The following is a 24,410-nucleotide window of genomic DNA, read 5'->3' as shown; positions in this document are numbered from 1 at the left end:
TCACTCGCACTAGTGCAGCTTCTGTAGGTCAAATTATGCCCTCACAGACCCCTGTGCACTTACACATTAGCTTTTAGTGAGTTTGCCTGAATCACTAACTATGAAGAGAAATATGTACAGAGGTAGCTAAAAGTATAATTTGGTCCACAGAATCTTCTACTGGTGACGGGGCATTTGACAGAAACTGAGTATCAGAACCTAGACTGAATAGTATTAAAGCGAATTTCCATTTGCCAAGTAAAAACTTGATATGGAAATCAGTGAAAAACGAAAAACAATCACACATTGCCTTTTTGGAATACTTCATTGCAATGTAAAAGGCAGTCATGTCAATTTGGGCTTGTATCAACTTTCTAGGCAACAGGAAACTGAGGACAGGTGGAAAGCAACTGATTCAGATCTTCAGCAAGACACATGCTTCCCAGATCCGGTAACTCATCTGTAGGCTTTTTAAAAGACACCAATCATACTAAAAATAGGTACTATCAGCACAATTTTTTTAAATGATTCAGAGGAAGATAAAAACATTAAAATAAGGTAGGCAAAGCTATTTAAATGCTGTATTCTAAAGCATCAGGGGGCAAAGCCTATATGAAAGATGGTATAGCACATAAAATTGAATATTTAGTCCATAATCCTGATTTGGACACAATACCAACCTTCTATTTCAATTTAAATCCCAAGGGCAAAATATGCCTAATAATTTCAGAATATGATAAAGCATCTAAATAGGATACATCAGATTACTGGAAATTGGCTCTCAACATATTTTTAAATTTAGTTGTAAAAAAAAAATCTGCAGTAAATTAGATCATCTCTTCTTAAAAGCAAGTAGTTATCTTCTTCAAATAAAAATTGTCAGCTGAATGTCAATTATATTTTCAAACTGATTTGGGGCAAACTCTTTAAAATACACTATTTGTTCAAATATTAGGATATATAAAAATGTAAAAAAATAGGGCGCAATCCACTGTTTCTTAAAATGGGATAGCTGTGTCTGACATATCACATTGATTATGGCTATACAACAGTCATTTTCCTTACTCTATTAAGATGCAAAATGTAGTTTGGCAGCCAGTTACAAATACAAAAGGTAGTCAGGGTAGAGAAACATTTAAGCTGTAGTTGGTTAAAACAATGGATGCCAGTGACATCTTAGACTATCAAGGCATGAAGTTACGGGATTCTGGCATTAAGCAAGTTCCATTATTGGCTTACAGCAGTGCATTCGAGGACTCTGGCTCACTCCAGCCAACTATGTACTACATGCTTTTTAGACAAATCCTGGAGCACCACATGAGGTTCCAGTGGTAGGAACCTTCAAATGGAAAGTTGGGACTATGTCCAAAAAGACCATATGGGTGCCACTTTTTGGACATGTGCCAAATACTGCATCACCACAGCAGTAGTGTTTTTATACATTATTCCTACAACACTATTACATCAAAGACTTTTGCAAGGATATTACGGTGGATTTTAATTAATCTTAACATCTGCATGCATCTGGACAGCACCAATATTTGGTTAGACAGTTAAGAATTTACTATCTCTGTAAAATTTTTACAATGCAAAGCTTAAATAGTTTGATACCATATGTTGAGTACCAATAAATACGCCTCACTTCTGTAACAAACCATAAAAGCAAGAGTTGAGAGAGGTAACTATTTATATACCATTCTTGTCTTTCAAAGGAATGATTCTTGAACAGTGACAGAACTGGGGGCATTAGAAAAGCTATACAACTTATCACATGGGAAAGAATGTAATATTTGTACCTGGGAACTTCTCACAAAAGAACAGATGCAATGAAATATTTTTCCTCCCTTCCCTGCCCCCTATATGATAACTCTTGCAATGCAAAGTTATAGGTTCCTCTATTTTAGACACGCTAGTCAGTAAATTTGTTTGTAGCACTAAACGTATGCCTAAGAAATGTACATTTGTAAGATGAACACAGGCGTACAATTATATATTTATTGTATTTAAGACAAAGCATGAAGCACCAAAAGTTTCAGCTTCTAGCAGAAGTTGACCTTAAGAAGCTAGTTTTATGACTACTGTGATTAGTTATATAAAAACTTACAAAGAGAACATTTATTTAGCCTGAAAAATAGAGAAAAGTATACACACAAATAATTTGTTAGAAACCAATAACCTTAAAGATACATTGTCAGGTTAATTCAGAACTAAAATTTAAGTTTTGTAAAATAAATGTTTTCCATAACTAAGAAGAATGGAAAAGACTTCAGTGTAATTATTTAAATTCAAATACTCTTCCTGAAATATCTGCAATCAAAGCAGTACAGCAACGTGCAAGCAAATGAATTAAGTGTGAAAGTGACTGGTCTATTTTCAGTGCCCAATCTATGTTAATTATAGAAGTAATAGCATAAATGCTGAGGGTGTCTTTTGTTTTTTGTTTTAAAAAAAGGTTCCGTTATATCCTCAGATCTTAAAATAGGTGAGGAAATTTGTTTAAGATGATTTTTTTAAACAAGAAAATCACCCTTTAATAGTTCAAACATTTAATATATTTTAGATATTTACATAATATAACATTGGCTTCGTTTCTTCTTTAAAGTTCTCACAGAAATATTTTATTATATTAGAAGTGAGAAACTGCACCAAACTGAGCAAGGCATTTGAAGTTAATCTTTGATGGACACCAACTGATGGCAATAAATTTAACAATTTTTAAAAAGTGTTATAATTGTTAATCTCTGCTTCATAAGGTTCGAAATGTCAAGTGATCTTTGCTGAGCTGATGTCAACTGTAGTGAAATTATGCATTTTATAAACACATTCAGATTTCTCTGATAATCACTGACAGAAAATAGACTAGTTAAGATGCAAATTTGGCCATAGCAAAAGAATGACTACCTATAAAACATAACTATAGCTTACAATAAAATAAAATGGTCTCCTCTCCCCATTTTGTCAACGTGGAAAATCAAGGTTAAGAGATGAGACTGTTACTTACTGGAATCTTTTGCTAGTCTACAAGGGCCTGGCTTAAAGTTGGCTTTTTTTAAACTTACTCTATGTATTAGCTTGTTTGTAGATACCATCTGATTGGTATATATGGGCCATTTTGAGTTTCACAGTCAGCTGTGCCAAACATTGTGCTTTACTTAAAGAATGAGAGAAATGAGAAACCCAAGCCAAAACGAAAGCACATACTTTCAAAACTTACATTTGAGTTGTCTAAAATTTGGGTTATAAAAAGGGGACACAAAGTATTGTGGTGGACTTAAAGCACATGCAGTCATGTCCTTTATTCATGAAATTATAAATAGTTTGCTGTTATCTACTAATAATGGAATCTATTATTTCTTTCCTAGGCTAAGCGGTTCACTGGGAGTTCAACCTTGTAAAGTGCTCAGTACCTCTAGGAGTTTACTCAGCACCTTGCAGGATTGAGCCCTACGTGCAGGTTAATATCAGATAAAGGCTCCCAAACTTTCTGCAAATCCTTAGTAAAGAATCAAGCTCATATGAAGGAGGATAAAGCACCCAAGAACTTGATTCATGAAGCTACATTCAGAATCTTTGCTTGTTCCCAAATGGTACAGAATCAGACAGTTAAAATACTGATTTAATAATACATGATATGCAGATGAGGATGATGTTAGTGCCATCTTGAACAATTCCTACCAGATGGTAAGATTAAACAAGTCGGCCTTTTAAAGATGAACTGCTTCTGAAATCAAAGAATATTACTTGGCAAGCTCTTTGACACTATTCATACATATATAGTCTAATCACTATTAGAGCTCTCCGTTGGATCTTTCATTTGTCTCTACTACAGCAACTAGCAATACAGCCCCTATCTATGTGGAACCAAATAATAGACTTTACAGTACTTCAAGAAAATTTTAAGTTATTAAATACTGGCAATTACTATTTAAAACAGTGGTCACCAACCAGTCGATCACAATCCCAGCAGCACAACGGGCTGCTGCTAAGACAAGCTCTCTCTCTGCCCTGGCCCACGCCACCTCACGGAAGTGGCCAGCATGGCCCTGGGGTGAAGTGGGGCAGGTCTCCCCTCCATTGGCCGGGTATCGGGGAGCTTGTGACCAATGAGAGCTAGATGGACCAGTGCTTGCAGAGAGGGGCAGTGAGCGGAGCCATGTGCTGACCCCCACCCACAGGGAACTCTGCATTGGCCCCTTCCGGGAGCAGCGTGGGGCAGGCAGGGAGCCTGCCTTAGCAGCAGCCATGCTGCACTGCTGACCAGCAGCTGCCGGAGGTAAGTGCTGCCCAGCAGGAGGCCGCACCCCAAATCAGCCCTGAGCCCCCTCCCAGAGACAGCACCCCAAACCCCCTCCTACACCACAAACCCCAGCCCTGATCTCTCTCCCAGAGCTAGCACCCCAACACTCTACCCCAGCCCAGAGGCCCCTCCTGCACCCAAACTCCCTCCTAAAGTTTGCACCCCTCACCTCCTCCTGCACCCCAACCCTCTGCCCCAGGTTCAGTCCACAGCCCCCTCTCCTACTGTGAGCCCTTCGGCTCCAGCCCAGAGCCAGCAACCCCCTCCTGAACCCCAATCTCCTACCCCAACCTGGTGAGAGATGGAGTGACGGGGGGGGGGGGAGGGAGAATGGAGTGAGTGGGGTGGGGCCTTGGGGAAGGGTAGATCCTGGGATGCCCTTAAATTCAAAAAGTGACCTTGGGCATAAACAGGTTGGAGACCACTGATTTAAAATAAAAAGGTGACATGATGGCAAGTAAACACATTAGTTATTTGCTAAAAATGGAAGGAAACATTGAAATGTTTAATTCAAAACTTAATGCAGCAAACAAAAATATGCAACATTACCTGTTATCGTGAAACACGTAATAGGAACACTTCAAATATACATGACAGGAGTTTAAAGCACATTAATGCAAAACATGGCTTGCTGATTTTTAAAAAAAAAATAATTCTAAAAGGAGTTTCTACTGATAGAATCAGTTTGTCCCATATTTTCTACAATAAGAGTATTTTCAGGAGTTCTTCGTGGAAAGAAATTGTTTAAATACTATTTAAGTTCTGATTGCAATGATATTTGGCAAGCAATTATCCGCTCTGGGTAGGTCTACACAGCAACTAAAACACCCACAACTGGCCGATTCCAGCTGACTCAGGCATGGGCTGTAGGGCTATTTCACTGCTGTGTAGACTTCCCAGGTCGGGCTGGAGCCTGTGCTCTAGTACCCTGCAAGGTGGGAGCGTCCTAGAGACCTGGCTCCAACCTGAGCCCGGAAGTCTACACAGAAGTGAAATAGCCCTGCAGCCTGAGCTGGCTGGTACAGGCCAGCTGTGCGTGTCTAGTTGTGGTGTAGACATACCCGTTGACTTTGTGTAACATGAAGGCCACCCAATATATTTCTGTTTAATAGACACTGTTGCTAAACATACAGGGAACAATCTTTTATAAGAAGTGTTATATATTCTATATATGTAACCATTGTAGTATTCACTATAAAATTTCCATCTCTCAAATGTTAGATGCTAATCTCATTAAAAGTATTCCAATGTATATAACTGAAAAAGTGTTGACAAATATATTGTACACACACTATGATTCTTCTTAAATGTTCAAAGATTTTTCACTAAATGCTTCATCATCATGTTTTTTTCTTTTTCAACTATGGCCAAGATCCTAAGCAGCAAACCCCATGGATGAATCCTTCCACAAGTCTCAGAGGTGAGGATCTTTTTATAGGATTGAAGCCCAAATATATATCTGCCCAATCGGACTGAAATTATGCCAGGGTATGTTATCAACCTAAAAAAATGTTACAGAAGTCTGTTGGAAATTAAAGAGGAAAGTTTTAAAAAGTTATAAAAACAAAATCCAGAAAGTTAAAGATCAAGCTGGCACTTTTATCCTTACATTTTAAATTTAACTTGTCAGCCACAAAGTCAGTCTAATTTTGTAGCATTCAATGCATCAAATGTTTTGCCCCTTTATAATGAAAATAAAGGAACTCAATGTTACTGAAAAATCTGAAACATGAGTACCTTTCAGAGCATAGTCAATAGTTAAATCTACTGTAACGCTTTAATTTTGAAGATTGTTTTAGAAACTTCAGGTTTGGAAACAATTCTGCCAATAAAATAAACCGTTCTGTACTTTAAAAAAAAAAAAACACACCTCACTCTAATATGATTTAATTGGGGGGGAGAGGAGAGGCGCAATAAATTGTCTCTACACAGGTAGCACTAACGACTGTTTACACAAATGTAAGAACAAGTTTTCCAATGTTAGTTTTTAAAATTCATAGCATGTAGAGATGGCAGTAGATATAAAGCAAAGACCAGGTTCCTATTTTGGAACAAAACTTGGATGGGACTTAACATCAGAACTCTATTATTACAAGAACTATAAAGTAAACTCATCTGGAATCTAAATCCAAATGAGGGAATACAGAGACACACAGTGAAGGTACACTTGGGTGCAATTTCATGCTGGTGATTTTTTGTTTAATGTAAGTAGCTAGTCTTAGAGCAGATTTTAAACCAAAAGTTGCATATTCATCGATACACACGATCAGAACGTAAGTGACTTGGCACATTTGTACACATGCTTACATAACCTTAGTGAGAAGTATTTACATGTTCCAAAAGTTTCATTTTAAACAGTTGAAGTTTAACACACATGAAAGCATATTAGCTACTACAAAAAATGCATAATGGGATCAGTTTTCCACAAGCATAAAAACATTTTAAAGTACTTTCTGGGTATTTCAAATTAACTCCTTTCAATATGATCTTATGTAGCATTCTCTCAGTCATTACAAAATTGTTTTAATCATTTACTTATCTCTTTGCAGGTGCATTGTCAATTCATAAAAACTATGATGAACTTTTATTCGTACACAGTTTTTACGCTCCATCAACATAATTGCATACAATACTTAAACAAGTTCAGATGAAGTTCTCAAATACTTTGGTTTAAATCTTAGTTGGGGATAAATATTTGATGCAACAGAAATCACATCCTCCACCCTAACTTTGCTGAAGAAATGAAGACATTGACAGTATTCTTTGGTAAAAGTACATTTGGGGCATTTTGTATGTATGTGCGTTTATCAAAAAGTGGTCTCAGTGATGACTGCTGTAAATTGACAGTACAATAGTCAGCTATTCCTGATTTAGTGAAGAATATCAAAATTAACTTAATTTAGTAATCAACTATAATTGGCTGAGACAGCATCTGCAACTACAACAGGGGATCAATAGTACTGTTGAAAAATATTTTTTTTAATCACTTATCTTTTATGTTATAAATACTTGCAGCCAGTCTATTATTTTGCAGTGACTATAGAAACTTTGTTAGGATTCTGAAAAGTCACCTAACAGAGTCAAAGATGAATCAATATTTAACTGCACCATATTTGTGCATCAACTACAATATGTACTAGGTAAAGGCTATTAAAAAAAAAAAGTCAGTTAACTGCTACAAGAGAAGCTAGGCAAATATAAAACAGATCAGATATACAAGTATAACACTGAACATACTGTACTTTATTAGCACAAAAAGCCATAACAAGGCACAGCAAGCAGAAATACACTGATAGAAGGGTTAGTGTTGCATACAAGAATAAATTTTCTTGTATTTGCAGCCAAAAGGTTCCCTAACTCACACAGTCACTGCCATGGAGATAACCACATACTGTAGCAGCTGGTAAAGAAACTAGGAGCACTTAAGTGGTAAAAAACACATTTAAAAAAGGTGATTGGAGTTTCCAACACAATTTTAGTGCAAAAATGTCAAGGACAGAACAGTTGGAAACTGATTAAATAAGTTTGATTCACTTAATATTGGAAACTTCTGTCCAATATTAAAAATGGAATCAAACTTAAAATTTCAATTCCAAGTAGTTTGTTCAAATGGTATCAGCACATATTCTAAATATCACAAAAAGGTGCTAAATGGAAAAATGTTATTTATAAATAAAAATAATAGTACCTTTGAAACCTGCTATTTAGTGCAGATTAGTCTTTTTTTTAGAAACTGTATTTAAGTTATAATTCAGCTATGAACACTTTCAGCATAAACTATGTTAAATTAAATTAAAGATTTCTCCTCAATGCCATTTGCAACTGTGACAGAGAGCTGTCAGGTCACTAATTCTTATATTTAGTTTTTAGCAAAGTTTACAGACTGGTTAACTAATGGCAATAATCAAATTTAAGCAAGTCTTCATTTTTTAAAAATTTCAAATAGCAGGTATTTAACTGCCTGTCCAAGATCGTATTAATCTTACTAATAATGTCACTTAAACCCATGAATGTTTTAAACAGAAGTCCACTTCTGATCAGACATATTCAAGCCCTCATCTTTAGGAAACCTGGTGCATTAACCAATTGATTTTTAGCATAAAAAAAAAATTCTTAATGGAACACAGGCTTCCCATGCTGCTAAACTGCATTTTGAAACATTTTATTTATTAACATTTGGAAACTTGTTTGAAGGGAACAATTAAACTTTTCAAAGGAGGAAAGATTGTTGAAAAAATTTAAACTCTACTCAAATCATTAAAATGTTCAACCAATAAAAAAATTAACGTTTGTTCTTTAGCATTAGATGGAATGCCCCATAGTTGCTTCACCCAATTACTACAGCTACAAAAAAGGAAAACATTTAGAAGTTAGCAAAATGATTTTTATGTCGGCCTTAATGAAAAACACGTTGCTTTGTCTCTGCTCAGTGTTTCAAGAGGCATCACAACTTTATTTGTGTAACAGCAGACAGCATCTGACATGATACTAAACATCAAGCTTAAATATGGTATTGAAAAAAAGCTGATGTGCTTGCTGAGTTAAACTAATGCATAAAAAATGCATATTCTAGTAAACCTACTGGGGACTTTAGATTGTTTACTTTGTCTTAATAGGTTCCCGTTCCAACCATCGCACCCTAACTTTTTGTTTATAGTGATATTCCTTTAGAAAGTCTTGCAACATTGATGGTAAAGGAAGGTCATCAATTCCATCATACGTAGTGCACCTGCAGATTACTGCCCGGCAGATATACTGCAGACTAAAAGGAAAAGTCCTGTTCAGAGATACAGTAAGTAATGGTTCAAAAAACATGCAAGAGCTAGGGTCTTTATAATGTTCTAGAAGTCCTGTAACAGTGGAGGGAGTGAAATACACAGGGATCATGAGCAAAACTAAAATTGTGATTCCATGCTCAATACGTGCATGGAGGGATCTGTTGTAACGACGGAAGCTCACAGAGAAGAGGTAGTCCTCTTGTGCAGAATCCCTGAGCAAAAAAGTGCCTTCAGTTTGTTGCCTTCTAGAAGTGCCTCCGCCTCAACGGTCCATCACACCCCAATAACATGGGTTACCTGTTATTTGAAGTAAGTCTGGCACAAGACAGTGTATGTAATCAATCTGAGTATGTACTTTCCAAGCCCCTTGTTGGTGCTGGCCATGGCTCTCTCCAGACACCTGACGTGCTTTTGCCTGCGTGACTGCAAGCAGAGGGTTGTTGTGTCCTCTTCAGAATCACAGTTTCCCTGTAGTGCTGCACTATTGTCCCCTGTCAGCTCAGTCATACCCGGCGCTAACTTTGGTCCCAGTTTATATAATGGATTAACCTGTGCTGTAGCTTCAAAAGTATGTATTTGGGCATTTGGAGGGGGGTCAACCCCTTCTTCAATACTAATCCTACGTCTCTCTCTAAGTCTATCTTCTTCATCTTCTGCAGAAATCAAGGAAGGATCAAATGTATCAAAAAAGGTTGAATGTGGGCTCACAGGGGCTGTATGTTGCTTAATCAGATGCCACTTTTGGGCAAGATCAGATCCAGCAGGGAAAGGACATTTCTCAAGCATTAATCAGAGAGATGAATCTTTTTTATTAGAAAAGGAGGTTGTTGCTATAAGTTCTCATGGGAAAACATAACCCAACAGTATCCTGAAGCCGCTGTCGCAGAGTACGGCTACCGACAGTCCTGTTTGATACGCTGTCCGTATCATGAACGGAGCTCACACCGTATCGTCGCTCCCGCCTTTGCAAGCTGCTTCGTGTTCGACCAAATCTTTTATCATTATCCAAGGAGCTCTGGGTTTTCGTAGAACAGGAATGTTTCTTCTTCCCACCCCAAGGAGCATGCCGAGAGTAGGAATCCCTTCGTGCAAGTCTCGTTCCTGTGGCAATACATGAGTCATTATCTTTCTCAATGCTTATTTCGACAATCTGAGGGATGTCAGTGACACAATTCTGATTTCTCCTCACTGAATTCTTTGAAGGACTTAAACCCAATTGTAAGGCAATGTTCTCTCTTAAAGGGCTGCTTGGTTGCTGCGGAGCCAAATCGGGTACATGGATACTTCTCTCTTTAACAGATGAGCATCGAGTGGAGTCTACATCTATGTTTTCATTTCGATTTCCACCTTCATGATTGAAGAGATTCTGGCATCTGTATTTGAAGTTGTTCCACATCTTTCCCACTTGATCCATGGATTATGGTTACCTAAATTCAAAGAGGGGATGAAGAGATTTTAATCAAAAAGTTAAAAAAAAATTAACAAAAATATTCAAATGAGTCAGTTAGAGGTATGGAGAAGATATAGTTAACTGAAAGCTAGAAAAGTTATAGTGCCTGCACAGTTCTGTAGTGCTATCTGTTGCAGTATTGACAAATTCAGAAACAAGCATAGAAAAGAAAAGAATGCAGTCAAGCACAAGTGACTAGTTTCCAAAAAAAAAAAAAAAAAAATTATAATAAATAACATTGCACCTTACAAAAAGCCCCCACCTCGCTAGTATAGCCAAAAGCCCACAAAAGCATTAATGGAGGAAACAAGCATAATGATAAGTTTTCCATTTTGGTATTTATTTGATGGGCACTTAAACATCCATACAGAAAACCATGAAAGAACTATATAAAGCCACTATTGCAGAGGTTAATTGTGTATTCAAACCTAAAGTTTGTTGTTTACATTTTTTAATTACAATATATTTAAAGTTTCCAAGTATTTATTTTGAGTGTCATATATTAGGTAACTGACTCCCTAGAGAGAATTTCCAAGAAACTGTAGTAAAACAAATAATGAAAAATTATGGATAAAGCCATTGAGTAGACTCCAGCAGAGCAGTTATGAAGTCAGGCGCAAACACACTTTCCATTCCTGAAAGAGCAGTGGCCCTCTCTGCAAAAACAGTCAGATTCACAAACTAAACTGAGAAGTCAGGCCACGGTACAGAAAGTTTCAAGCTGTATTTGAAAGACATGAGAACTCCAACTTCAAAATTCAAAGTTTTGATAGTAAGAATACAAAGCTGACAAGAGTCAATTCCCATGAGAAGCAGCAAGATAGTCACAAAAGCTTAGTTAGAAGTTTCATAGTTGAGGCTTTGCTTAACAAAAACCAGCATTTCTCAGTGATTATTTAAAACAAAACAAAAAAACAAGTGGGAAAATCATGGAACTTCTGTTTTTACCTGTAGCATTATCCAGAACTATCTCTGGCTGGCTATGTCCTCTTGCTCCCTCTGCATTCTCCAAAACATCGTCAAAAACTAATACAAATATTAGCAGCATCCACAATGCAGTTGCTGCTTTAAAAGCCAAATTTGATAACCTAGAATCAAGGCATGAAGAACATGGGAGCTGCCTGGAATATTTTTATGAATCATATGTTCATTTAGTTTGATTGCTATTGTATTGTTTGCTACCAAAGAGTTAATTTCTGCTACACTGGGCAGAAAGACAATGGCTTTATTCAAAAGATAATACAAATATCAAGTCTCTTTGGCGACTCTAAGGAAAGGAGGAATCAAGGTGGAAGAAAATGGGAACAAAGGACTTGAGAATTGTTAGGACATGTCTACACTAAAAACTTAAGTTGACCTATATTAGGTCAACTTACAGGTGGTGCATGTTCACATTACCCTCCTTGGTTTGGGCCGCCCACTGCTCCCCGCTAGAAGCAGACTCAGGAGGTCCAGCTCTCCAAGGAAGCAGGGGGCAGCTGGGCTCTCGCTGCCCGGCTTGCTTTCTTGGCAATTTCATGGCTCTACTGGAACTGTGAAATTGACAAGAGATCTAATAGCCAAAGTAAGTAACTGTGTCCACACAGACACTGTGTGACCCTAACTACACGGATGTAAGCCTCTTGTGGAGGTGGAGTTATCATGTCAATGTAGTAGGGCACTTGGGCCTGGTCTACACTGGGGGGGGAGGGGGAAGAGAGAAAAGAATCCATCTAAGTGATGCAACTTCAGCTACGTGAATAACGTAGCTGAAGTCAATGTATTTAGATCTACTCACCGCAGCATCTTCACTGTGGTGAGTCGATGGCTGACGCTCCCCCCTCAACTCCGCCTGCACCTCTCGCTCCGGTGGAATACCAGAGTCGACGAGAGCGCGCGCGGGGGGGGGGGGGTCGATTTATCATGTCTAGACTAGACGTGATAAATCGACCCCCGCTGGATCGATCACTGCCCGCCAATCCGGCGGGTAGTATAGACAAGCCCTTACATTGGTGGGACAAGACTGTAGTGTACACACTGATGTAATTAGGTCGATGTAAGCTGCCTTACGGTGACCTAACTGTTCAGTGAAGACCAAGTCCTAGAAATAGCAGCCTTGAGAAACAGACACAGGATCTGCAGAGAAAGACTAACTTGGTCACAAGAGAACTGGAAGTTTGGGGAGTTGTTATACAAAGGCTAAGCTGAGCCTACCTAAATTTGGAAGAAAATGCTTAACTTAGCTAAGACAATGGGTAGTTAGGCTTGTTGTTTTAACCTCTCTCTCCGATTTAAAAATAAAAATTATCTATAGGAATTTAGCAAATAAGCTACTCTCTGCCACTGCATTTTGCTACTGTTCACAGCTCCCTGAGGGAAGTCTTTAGCAGGAGCCAAATCCAATTGGACCCGCTAGGTAACAAGATTGGTAAACAGGGGTGTTTGTAGCCTGGAGACCCAGTCTAAGAATGGGATGAGTCAAGGGATTCTCCTCAGAGAAGTACAGACGTGGGCCTGTCACTTGAAAGAGGTGCTCACAGACACATTGATTCAGGGGTCAAATGTATAGTTTAACCTTGTATCACAATTCCAGAGTAACAAACTTGGAGCACCCTACTGGATGCTGTGGGAGCCCCAAGCAACAGAAACAGAAACTTCTGCTAAAACATCTTAAGGAATAAAAAGAGCAGGTCAGTAGTCTTCATACAACTTCATAAAAGAAAAATATAAGCATTGAGTGGAGATTCTGGAAAAATAAAATTAGAACGAAAATGTTTATACTTATTAGGCTCCTTGAAATTTCTGGAACAAAAACTATCTAAAACACTGGGTCCCCAATGCTTGGCAACTACATAGTGCTAAAGATCCAACCTAGTAAAAGAGCATAAAAGATTAAAAAAGGAGAGACATCACTGTTTATCATTATAGACATAGATGACAATGTTAGCAGCTGCTAGGAAAGCAAAGAGATAGTTTATTAAGAATCATAGAAGATTAGGTTTGGAAGAGACTTCAGGAGGTCATCTAGTCCAACCCCTGCTCAAAGCAGGACCAACCCCAACTAAATCATCCCAGCCAGGGCTTTAAGGATGGAGATTCTATCACCTCCCTAGTGCTTCACCACCCTCCTAGTGAAATAGTTTTTCCTAACATCCAACCTAGATCACCCCCACTGCAACTTGAGACCATTGCTCCTTGTTCTGTCATCTGCCACCACTGAGAACAGTCTAGCTTCATCCTCTTTGGAACCTCACCTAAAGAAGATCCTATAAACTTCTCCCCTTATTTAAGCCTGACAGAATAAGCACAAAGAGGAGGGAACAGGTCCCTTTTTGGAAAGTCTTTAAAACAGGAAGACTGTTTACCTTAACTTCAGGCCAAGCATACAGAAGAAATGTTTATGAGGGTGCAATGAATTCAGAATTGCATTTTCTAAGCAAGCTGATTTACGAAGATATCACATGGGAAGTCGTCCAGGATTCAAAACGATACAGAGCTAGAGAGTGGCATCTTTTACTTCCTGTAAGGCTATTAGTTAAGTCATGTAAACTAAAATGGGTAAGTCTGATGTGTTTGAAATTTCTTGCAACTACTATGTGGGCTGCAAGTTCCTCCCTATAGCTATCCCTGAAGCGATTGCAGGTATGCGAAAAGTGTACTCTTTGGAACTGGGGCTCTGAGAATTAGGTCCAGAGCTTATTTGCTTCTAAGTGGTGTTAAATATAATGGATACCCTTCTTACTCAGAAATGACATATAAACCACTATGTCCTGTCTTGAGACTATCTCACCATGTATGTTCTGGATTCCTTCCCCAAGCTGCAGATAACATGATTACTATAAAAAGAAAGATTACAGAGTAGCAGCCGGGTTAGTCTGTATTTGCAAAAAGAAAAGGAGTACTTGTGGCACCTTAGAGACTAAAATTTATTTGAGCATAGTCTCTAAGGTGCCACAAGTACTCCTTTTCTTTTTATAAAAAGAAAGACAGTTAAGTGATATTTTGAGTAAGTTAAAACATATTTTACCTAGAAATTTAAGATTTGTCACCAGGCTATCAAGAGACTTTACAATAAAGTACATTTAAACTTGTGTATGCAATAGCTTATGTTCAGACAGTTTATCATACCAAACAAAAACCTTGAAGGCTTTTACTTTAAGTCTGTTAATACTTGTAGCGAGACAGGACTTTGCAGAAGATCCCAAAATGGATCTTTTTAAACAGACCTTGTATAGACCTTGTGGGAAATGTTGCCATACATTTGGTCTCGCATCTAAAACCAGTGATTCCCAAGCTCTGGTCTACAGAAGCACTTGGTGGCTTGAAGAGCTAGCTGATCACTTGATGCTGGATCTCCTTATTTCCAGCAGCTACATCACATCAAAAGGTAGCTAAAAATATATACTTTCCTACTATTACTCTTCCAGGTAAGCAACTGCTGTAGTTGCCACATGGATGTTATTCATTGTAAAGCAGAGGGGATGGTGACCCATGCACTTAAAATATGAGAAGAAAGGTTAGCCACAAGAAAAAAAATCTATTTAAGATGAAGTCACAGTATTCTATGAAAGTTTAGGGGTGGGTTCTCCAAAATGATGGCATATGTTTCATTTCCAGTCTCCAGGAATTGGAAAGAGGATTTCAGGAGGAGAACAGCACTCACAATACTCTCAGCTGCTAGTTAGAATTTTAATGGCAATGGGCAGGAGTAACAACTGAATGATTTAATCTAGCGATTCCTCATCCCAAACTCCCAGCCTTTAGTAGTAAGAGTGAACTTAAAATATTACTGAATTACAAGGAAATTATTTGAATAAGAGGCAGATTTACCGGAATAAGGAATGTGGCATAGCAGTTAAAGAATCAAAAAGATATGAATATTCACAGATGGAGCTATGGACCAGAGTAATTAAAAAGACCAAATTTTCAAGAACTAAGCATCTTCACTTCCCATTCACTTGAGTGGGAGCTGAGGTTGCTCAGCACATCTGAAAGTCAGGCCACCAATGAAAATCTTAAAAGATTTTCCAACAAATCCTTCCCCCAAAAAACCCCTCCAGAGAACCACAAATATAAAATAGTGGTAAAACCTGGATGAAACTGGGGGGGGGGGGCAGAAAACCTGTTTAAATACAAAGCTATTAAAAAGTGCTAGATAGACAGGTTTTTCTGAATTTTAGAGAGAATACATATCTGCCTTACACAAATGAAAGTCCTATGTTATTTTAAAACATTTGCTCTACTGAATACATTTGGCAGAGAGGCTGATTACACAGTTTTAATCCATTAAAATCTAAAAAATGCATGGCATCTTATCTTGAAGCTTTGGATTTAACAATATTTTTATTTAAAACCTTACCCGTCTCCCCTTCATTCTTCAAACCTGCTCCAAAAGGTGAAGGAGCAACTCACTTCCTATAAGTTATCAACACTATTAGCTGCTTTGATGTAGGCCTGGTCTACAAGCCTTCTGAGACCACCATGCAGAATGGCTACTTTGGTAACCCATCTTAGCTAATGGAAAGAGTTTTTGGAACCGAGCACTTGTCAGAGTTAAAGTTGTGTGTCCCATATTGGAACAAGGCTCAAGTCTTTCTTCAAATAGTATTTAAAGCCTGATTCAAATAATTTCAGATGCTTAATTTAAAGTTCAACAGTTTTCTGTTTCCAGGGTTTCTTGGGCTGGCACTACATTGATAAAACATGGATTACTTCTGCAGCAGCTCAAAGCCATCTCCATAAAAAGTTAATATTGCCAGTAGTTTTTTTGTTTTGTTTTGTTTTTTTTGCTTGGTGTAAAACACCACTCTCCAATTTGCCAGAACTTGCTAATCTTCTGGAATGTACTGCTATCAGTGATCATCCCTATAGTGCAGTACAGTTTTTAAACAACCCTCAAATACCTTCTATAAATAGATAAGCAATGAGGATATTTCTACTACAACTTCCTTGAGTTTTCCACTACCTGTTATGTGTAGTCATTTATACCTGTGTAAAATGAGCACACAGCGAGTATAAAATGCTAGCATCATATTGTGTCACTGTAATGGTCATGTTGTTACTCCCACTTTGCACAAGTGCCTACAGATGTAAAGTGTGGCATTCTATACCTTGAGGGACTAGCCCTGTAACCTCCATATTCCTCATTGTATATATACTGTGTGATCTGCATATAAGCAGGCCATGTTGAGCATCAGGGAAAGGTTACTGATCTGCTGAAAGTTATTTTTTCTGTCCATACAGGTATAGCATTAATGCACATGTAAGTATGAGAATTGTGTTGTATGGTTGTCACTAAACATGCTGCTTAAGTTGGAGATCAGCCAGATATTAGCTACCCAGAGGCAACAGCAAAGTTAACCAATGCCCGGGCAGGGTATCAAAACAATCCCATCACCAGCCATTGTCCAGCAGGGGAGATACAATTCGTGACTCACTTGCATGAGACCACACAAGGTAAATTGCTCAACCTTGCCTGGGGACTCAGTACTGCCCACCAGACATGCCTCAACTTGTATTCTCCAAGCACATGGACTAAGGGTATAAAACAGAACACATCAGACCCAGTTTTGCCTTTCTCCTGCCCCCAGCTATGCTGCAAGCAACCAAGACTCTCAGAAAAGACTGAAGACTCCAACAGAAAAGATTCGTCCAGGTTTAAGGAACAAAACCTTTATATTAAGGACTGCAATATCCAGTGGGGTGAGAAAAACTGCTTAATCTAGATGTTGCCCAGTCTAATAGGGTTGAGAGTTTAGATGCTTACTTATATTTTATTTTGGTAACTAATTCTGACTTTTGCCTATCACTTATAATTACTTAAAATCCATCTTTTGTAGTCAATAAATTTGTTTAACTGTTTATCATTACCAGTGAGTTTGTATGAAGTGTGGCAAAAACTGCTCAGGTTTGCAAAGGCTGGTGTATATCCACTTTCCATTGATGAAGTGGTGAACCAATTAATAAATTTGCATTGCCTATCTTGAGCAGTGCAAGACGGTATATTCCTGAGGTACAGTGCTGAGGGATTTGGCTGGTGCCTTTCCCTGTGTGATTCATGAGTGGCTCTAGGAGCATTCATGCAATATAGCTAGGTATGGGCTCATATGCAGTTGTGCTGAATGATAACGCCTGGAGAGATGAAAACTCTGCACAGCATTAGTGAAGTTTAGGACACCCATTAATTCAACATCACCCAAATTTTAACTTTTGTCTTTATTAACTGTTAGGAGTCCTACCAGATCAGTCCTAATTCTTATGGATTGTTCTCACACATCTTTTCTGTAATTAGTTGCTGGCACCAGCCCCTGTAACTTTTTGCTATAGGATTTCCTACTACTATGAAAATTCTGTGCTAAGTTTCCTTATCTCATCTGTCAAAAAGGAGCAAGTTACTGACTCCAATTAGTTGAGATGGGGAAATCAAATTTGAACTGAAAGTACAAAGATTGTATATTGTATAATGTCCACAAAAGCCCAAAATAACTTACCTCAATGTAATCCCAATATAGGTTTATTAGAGAACTTTAGTTCTTGTATTTCTTAGTCACATGACAACTATTTCAAACTTTGGGGAAAGCAACTTCTCATAAGTCAATCCTAAAAACATATCTATATTACACTAAACATGGATCAGGGTTACAAGTGACAGATTGTTATGGCTAGTTGCATCCGAAAAATATATCTTCTAAAAAAATTGTACAAGGGTTCAATACAAAAGTATGCCAAGTGGAATAAAATGCCTTAACTGGCACCGTAGCAAATTCAGTTTAGAGTTGGCAAGGCAGGGATGAAATAGTATGGCTCAACTGCTTCACCTATGCTCCCCAATGAGTGTGTTGAGAAGTAATAGCTGAAAAGCATAATAATACCAAAACAAAGCAAAGTGTTTGATATGGAGGCTCTCAAAAACCTAGTACTAACAACCACATACAGTAAGATCTGAGATATGAAAAATGGGCTAACCACTTCTTACATTGGTGGTGCACAATTACTTCCCAAGGGTATGCCTGAATCAGGGACACTACAAAGAATGATAATGCTCGGTATTCAAGACAAAATAAAAGTTCCCTACTTAACTACTTTCATCTTTAGTTTTTCCATAGCAGACAACACAGGTGACCACAGATTTCCGCCCACCCCCATACAAATTAATAAATTTGTCCTTGCAGAATTACACTAAATTTTTAAATTTAGTTTGCTAATTCCCAGTCAAGAAATGAGGAAAGGAATCATCATGCTCCCTACTGTATCTAGCATGATTTTTTAAAAAATAAAGCACTATATGGAAGTTATTTGACTGTCCTCTGCAGTATCCCAACTGTATAAAAATTAAACTGCAGCTAAAACCTTTATTACAGTCACATGGTAGAAACCGGATAGGAACAGTCCAGGGACTTGGGCTTTTTTCCCTTGGGAGGGGTGGGAATCAGTCTGTTTTTATTTAGGTGCTTTACTTAGAAAGCTTTGGCCTGTATGGCTAAGCTGCTTGAAAAAGCCTTCACATGATTTGCCTCAAGCACGCCTCCAATCTTGGGCAACAGGGACAGTGGAAAAGTAAATGAAGGAAGAAACAGACGGGTACCCAAAGTGTGACTGAAGAAAGGAGGAAGAGGCTGAAATTGAAACTTATGAAACAGCAAGTTCCCTCCCCACTCTCAAATTCCCAAAATAATGAATCACTGTTGCAATATTGGGGCTACAATGACAAACATATATGCAAGTTCATATCCTTCAAAAACAAATAATTGGCTGTTTTAAGAGCAGTGGTCGCCAACGTTTTTAAGCACAAGATCACTTTTTGAATTTAAGCGCAACCCAGGATCTACCTCAAAGAAAATGTACAAACAGTAATCACACAAACCTAAATACCCTTGCCCCGCCCCCTTCTCCAAGGCCCCATCCCACTCACTCCATCCCCCCCCTCCGTCGCTCACTCTCCCCCACCCACACTCACTCACTTTGACCGGGCTGGGACAGGGGGTTGGGGTGTGGGCTCTGGGCTGGGGCTGATGGTTTCAGGGAGCTGATCCAAAATTTAAAATCATAAAAGTTTAGGGTTGGAAGAGACCTCAGGAGGTCATCTACTCCAACCCCCTGCTCAAAGCAGGACCAACCGCAACTAAATCATCTCAGCCAAGGCTTTGTCAAGCTGGGCCTTAAAAACCTCTAAGGATAGAGATTTCCACCAGTCAGAGACAGGACTTCCTTATGCTAATGGCAGGTGGTGGTAGTGAGCATACTCTCTGGAAAACAGGTCCCTTATAGGTGTCTCAAAGTGGGCATCCAAAATCACTGGTTGTGACATTATCTGAAAATATGACCATATATATTATTGTTGCAACCATTATTATATATTGCAGAAAATACTGTACAAAGGTTGTTGAGTAAGGTGTCTAGGAAAAGGTTATGATTTAGCTATCTGTATGCATGTATCATTTTTGTATTTGAAGTTAAGTATTGGCTCTATACTTGGCTTTCAAATGTTTGCTTCTGGGGTAACTCCCACAAGGTAGCTAGCAAGTAAATCTTGGAGGGACTATTCAAGTTAAGTGGTTCACAAGAAACAACCTGGTTGACAATGGACCATGGGAGACACCCATCTACATTGAGTGGACTGTCATGTAATCTGTTTGTCTGGAGTTAGGTAATGGCTTCCTGCAATGACTGAGGGCAATTGGGCATGAACATGTGACTTGCCCATGTGACTCCCAAACTTCATCTTGTTGCATGTAATTTTCCACAGTAGAACCTCACCTTTCTTTTTATGAATAAAACTTTAGATTTAGATACTAAAGGATTGGCAGCTTTGGGAAAACGCTTAAATGAGAATTTTGGAAAGCAAATCTTAAAAAATATGAAAATTAAATTTCCCTCCAATAACCCCTGCACTTTTAAGGCAGGGGAGCATTAGCCTGAGCAACCAATTCTTATAACCACTGCAATGGTCCGAACAAGAGTGGGGCGGGAGAAAAAGGGGGAAGAGATCTCAACTGGACAGATCCCAAACCATGATCAGCTCTCTTCTACTGAATGCCATTTCTAACATCATACCTTTGTTCGATTTCTGTAGCATACACTCACTGTCTAATGATGCTATCAAACAGCAGGATGTTTGAATTGTTTTAGAATGAGACAGGGAATTACATGCATATTACCCAGCAAACTGGGGGTTAAACCCCTGTCTGAGACAGAAGCCTACAGCTACAAGCAGTCATGCTGGTCAGAAGCAGCTCTGGCTGCCTTACTAATTGGCAAACAAACCCTCAATCCCCAGAGTGGCTGGGTAGGTAGGAAGACTATAAATCCTGCAGGGAAGGAAAATGCTGGGAGGGCGCACCAGGTCTTAATTTGTTTCATGCCTTCACTTGGACGTGCAGGCAGCTCTGTCCGAGCCTGTAGAGAGCTGAAGATACAAGAGGCACTCTTCGCTACGTTTGAACACTGCGGCCGAAAGGAAGCTGCACTCTACTGTTTTGTACACAGACTGGCCTGCCTAAGTGCCCAATTGAAACCCTGGTGTGCAGGTTTGCCTTTACACTGTGGTACCAACCACCACACCCCACTATTACAAGAGTGAGCTAACATCAATACCACAGCTGAATGCTTGATTTTAAAGCCTTAAAGATGGAAAATTCCAGAAGCTGAAATTGCTTGGAAATGGTAATTCACAATATAAAGATACGAATGTGCAGTGTGCTAGAATTAATAACCCAGAGTAAGTTATATTTCACATTTAACAAGATGACAACACAAAGAAAACACATGGAAAACATGGTTTAAATTAACATTACAGGAACAAACCACTCAGAAGACTCAAGAGGGTTTAAAAGTTCCATTGACTTTGTACTCCTAATCATTTAGGTGTTTTTGAAATACCACCCTTCTGTATTTGGTAGCAAATCAAGCATTCAAGTGAAGAAGTTTCTATGTATTAATGCAAGGTGCATTTCTTTAAGCTTTTGTTTTGGGGAGGGCAGGTGTTAGGTTTAAGAGAAGACGACTCTGGGTATGTCTACACAGGCCTAAAAGACCCATGGCACGCCGCAGCTGGCCCAAGTCAGCTGCATGCGCTTGCAAGGCTTTAAAAATCGCTGTGTAGACATTTGGGCTTGGGCTGGAGCCAGAGATCTGGGAACTCAAGTCTGAACGTCTACACACTAATTTTTGTTAACTCAGGCAAGCTGAGGGTTTTTTTTTTTTTATCCCTTGTGTAGACATAATTAAGAGCCCAGAGATAATCAGCTTGTTAGTTTTGCTTGCAGAACTTGTACTCATTTGAAGCAATAAAGTGCACCTAACATGCACTAACTGCATATCGTACATTTCGGATTTATTTATTTTTAATTGTGTTTGCTTCAGTTTTCAAATGCTCAAAGCTAGGTAAGTCAAAACAAGTGTGCTAAAGCCAAACCAAGGGCTAGTGTTTCAAAGACTATGTTCATGCCAACTTTCAAAGTTAAGCAGTTTTGTTTAAGCCTATATTCATATAATTTTAATTGTACAAAAGTATAAGTATTCTCATAACTAAGGAGTGACTAGGTAGATTGCTCAGATTTTCTATTAGGTCTGGTACCTGAAAGGAAATGTTTAAGTACAAGACATTTCAGTCAAAAGGGTGACTGCTTCAGAATTAAGCATGTGAGAAAACAGAGGTTTTCTAGGAGGAAACTATTTTGTAGGATGGATAAAATTCAATGATTAAAAAAACATTTAAATCAGATTTTTTTTTAAAAGATTATTTTTTAAAAAATAAACCTACTTAAATTTGAAATGGACAGCCTACATTAAGGCCTAAATTATTCTAATATGTTAACTGTTTAATTTAAATATAAATACAATAAGCAATACAAGTTTATTGCCAAGTTTTAAAGGAAGTTTAACCACTAAATTGGTGGAAGACACTGGCTGAGCACCTGGAATTGGTCTGTGGAAGTTCTAAAACATCTTCTCATGACAGTAGCCTCTTCTGCAGGTGCAGACAGAATATTTTCTTTATTACAGTTTATTCAGCTGTTACAATTCAATGACTGCTCAAAGTTAAGAAACCAACTGGAAGTTGAAAAAGCAGGAAAATTTGTTTTCCTCTTTCAAGCTATGAAAAAAAACTAGGTGCAAGAGGATGACATGTCTACTTCTAAAATCTTGAAGAACATGGCAATCAGAAACAATTAAATTAATTTAGTTTTAAATGCAAAAGTCTTCTTATGTATCCAGCCCTAAAGTGGCTTTATTTACTAATTAAAGAGATTTCAAATTCCATTTGTACAATTTAAATTGCATTCCAATTTCCATCCAAATAGTTCTTGTCGCAAATCAGGAGTAAAAAAGTTAATCTACTAATAAGAAAAGCATCATTCACCATTTTCTAATATTAAACATAAAAACCAGGGATTTGAATTAACTAATTTAAGCTATATAGTTGTTTAAATAAATCTATATATAGCATAGTTAGGCTTGGCAGGATTTAATTTAAATCCACAGATGTCAGTAAATGTCTATTTCAGCAGACGCTAAAATAGACAAAAGATATTCACCAGTAAGGGCTTGTCTTCAACTACTGGAGTAAATTGACCTACATTACGCTACTCCAGCTACATGAATAACGTAACTGGAGTGGACATAGCTTAGGTTGACTTACCCCAGTGTCTTCACTGTGACGCAAGACGCTCTCTGGTTGACTTACCTTACTCTTCTTGGGGAGCTGGAGTACCGAGTCAACTGGACAGCGCTCTGCCATCCATTTAGCAGATCTTCACTAGACACACTAAATTGACAACTGCTGCATCAATTGTAGCAGTGTCAATCTCCTGGTATTGAAGACAAACCACAGTCAGCAGGAGTGCAGCCTCCCTTTGCATGTTTTTGCCTGGAGAGAATCAGGTATTAGCTGCCCCGTGGCCATGCACGGAACCTTTTGCAACTCCACTGTCAAGGCTCTGCTCACATCCCGCACCAACGAGGAGCATGGGAGGAACAGGCAGGAACTGTTTGGCAGTGCAGTGGCCTCCCCTGCAACCACGTGCTTGTCCTCCACCTTGAATCTTGGCCTGGTGTGTCTGCCCCACCAGGCCTCGATCCTGCCTTCCCCACCCCTTTCACCTAGCTACCTTGGGCATCAATGGCTATGGAGGGAGTGTCCAGAAGCCACTGAGTACTAGGGACTCCCTGCAGCCCATCTGTAATGCTACCTTGACCCCAACACCTTCTTAATTTCCCCAACTGTAAAAATTAAAATAGTTACATTAAAAAATAAAATGAATAGCCAAAATTACACACACAAAAATTGAAATCTGCCAAGCCAGCCATAGTAAGGATTAGGTTTTTAAATGGTAAATGTCAATAAACATTTGTTTCACCACACACACACACACACACACACACACACACACACAACACCCCACAAACCAAAAATTCATTATGATAAATCAAAGTTGTAGGACTCAGTTTGATTTCAAGAAATTTACTTTGTATATTTTGACATATGATGGTTGACAATGTTTAACGATAAAACTTTTATATTTTGAATCTCAGGGTCCTCTGTCTAATAATTATTGTCTGCCTCCCACCAAAATTGTGTAAATTTTTTGAAAATTTAAGTTGATAAAAATAGGGAAAATGTTTAAAAATAAACATTGATATTATGGTCAAAGTTTATTATATATATATATATATATATATATATATATATATATATAATTATATATAGGAATCGAATTCTGCCAAACCCAACTATAGCATATCCTCCTGGTTAGCAAGAAGTAATACAGTAACTCCTCACTTAAAGTCATCCCGGTTAACTTGTTTCGTTGCTGGGTCAATTAGGGAACATGCTCGTTAAAGTTGTGCAATGCTCCCTTATACATCGTTTGGCAGCCGCCTGCTTTGTCCACTGCTTGCAGGAAAGGCAGCCCGTTGGAGTTAGCTG

General features: G+C 38.4%; 1 protein-coding gene across 1 annotated transcript in view; it reads right to left on the bottom strand.

Moving 5' to 3' along the window:
- Positions 1 to 4,916: 4,916 nt before the first annotated feature.
- The window catches only part of SOCS5 (suppressor of cytokine signaling 5), a 41,603-nt gene continuing 22,109 nt past the window's right edge, over positions 4,917 to 24,410 (bottom strand). Inside the window, 5 exon segments of the mRNA XM_038394954.2 lie at positions 4,917 to 9,139; positions 9,141 to 9,190; positions 9,193 to 9,462; positions 9,465 to 9,877; positions 9,879 to 10,481. Of these exon segments, the coding sequence (XP_038250882.1) occupies positions 8,876 to 9,139; positions 9,141 to 9,190; positions 9,193 to 9,462; positions 9,465 to 9,877; positions 9,879 to 10,468 (1,587 nt within the window). The 5' untranslated portion in view covers positions 10,469 to 10,481 and the 3' untranslated portion in view covers positions 4,917 to 8,875.

This window comes from Dermochelys coriacea, chromosome 3 (genome assembly GCF_009764565.3).
Source record: "Dermochelys coriacea isolate rDerCor1 chromosome 3, rDerCor1.pri.v4, whole genome shotgun sequence".
NCBI classification, from domain to species: domain Eukaryota; kingdom Metazoa; phylum Chordata; order Testudines; family Dermochelyidae; genus Dermochelys; species Dermochelys coriacea.
This window is presented reverse-complemented; position numbering and strand designations above follow the sequence as displayed.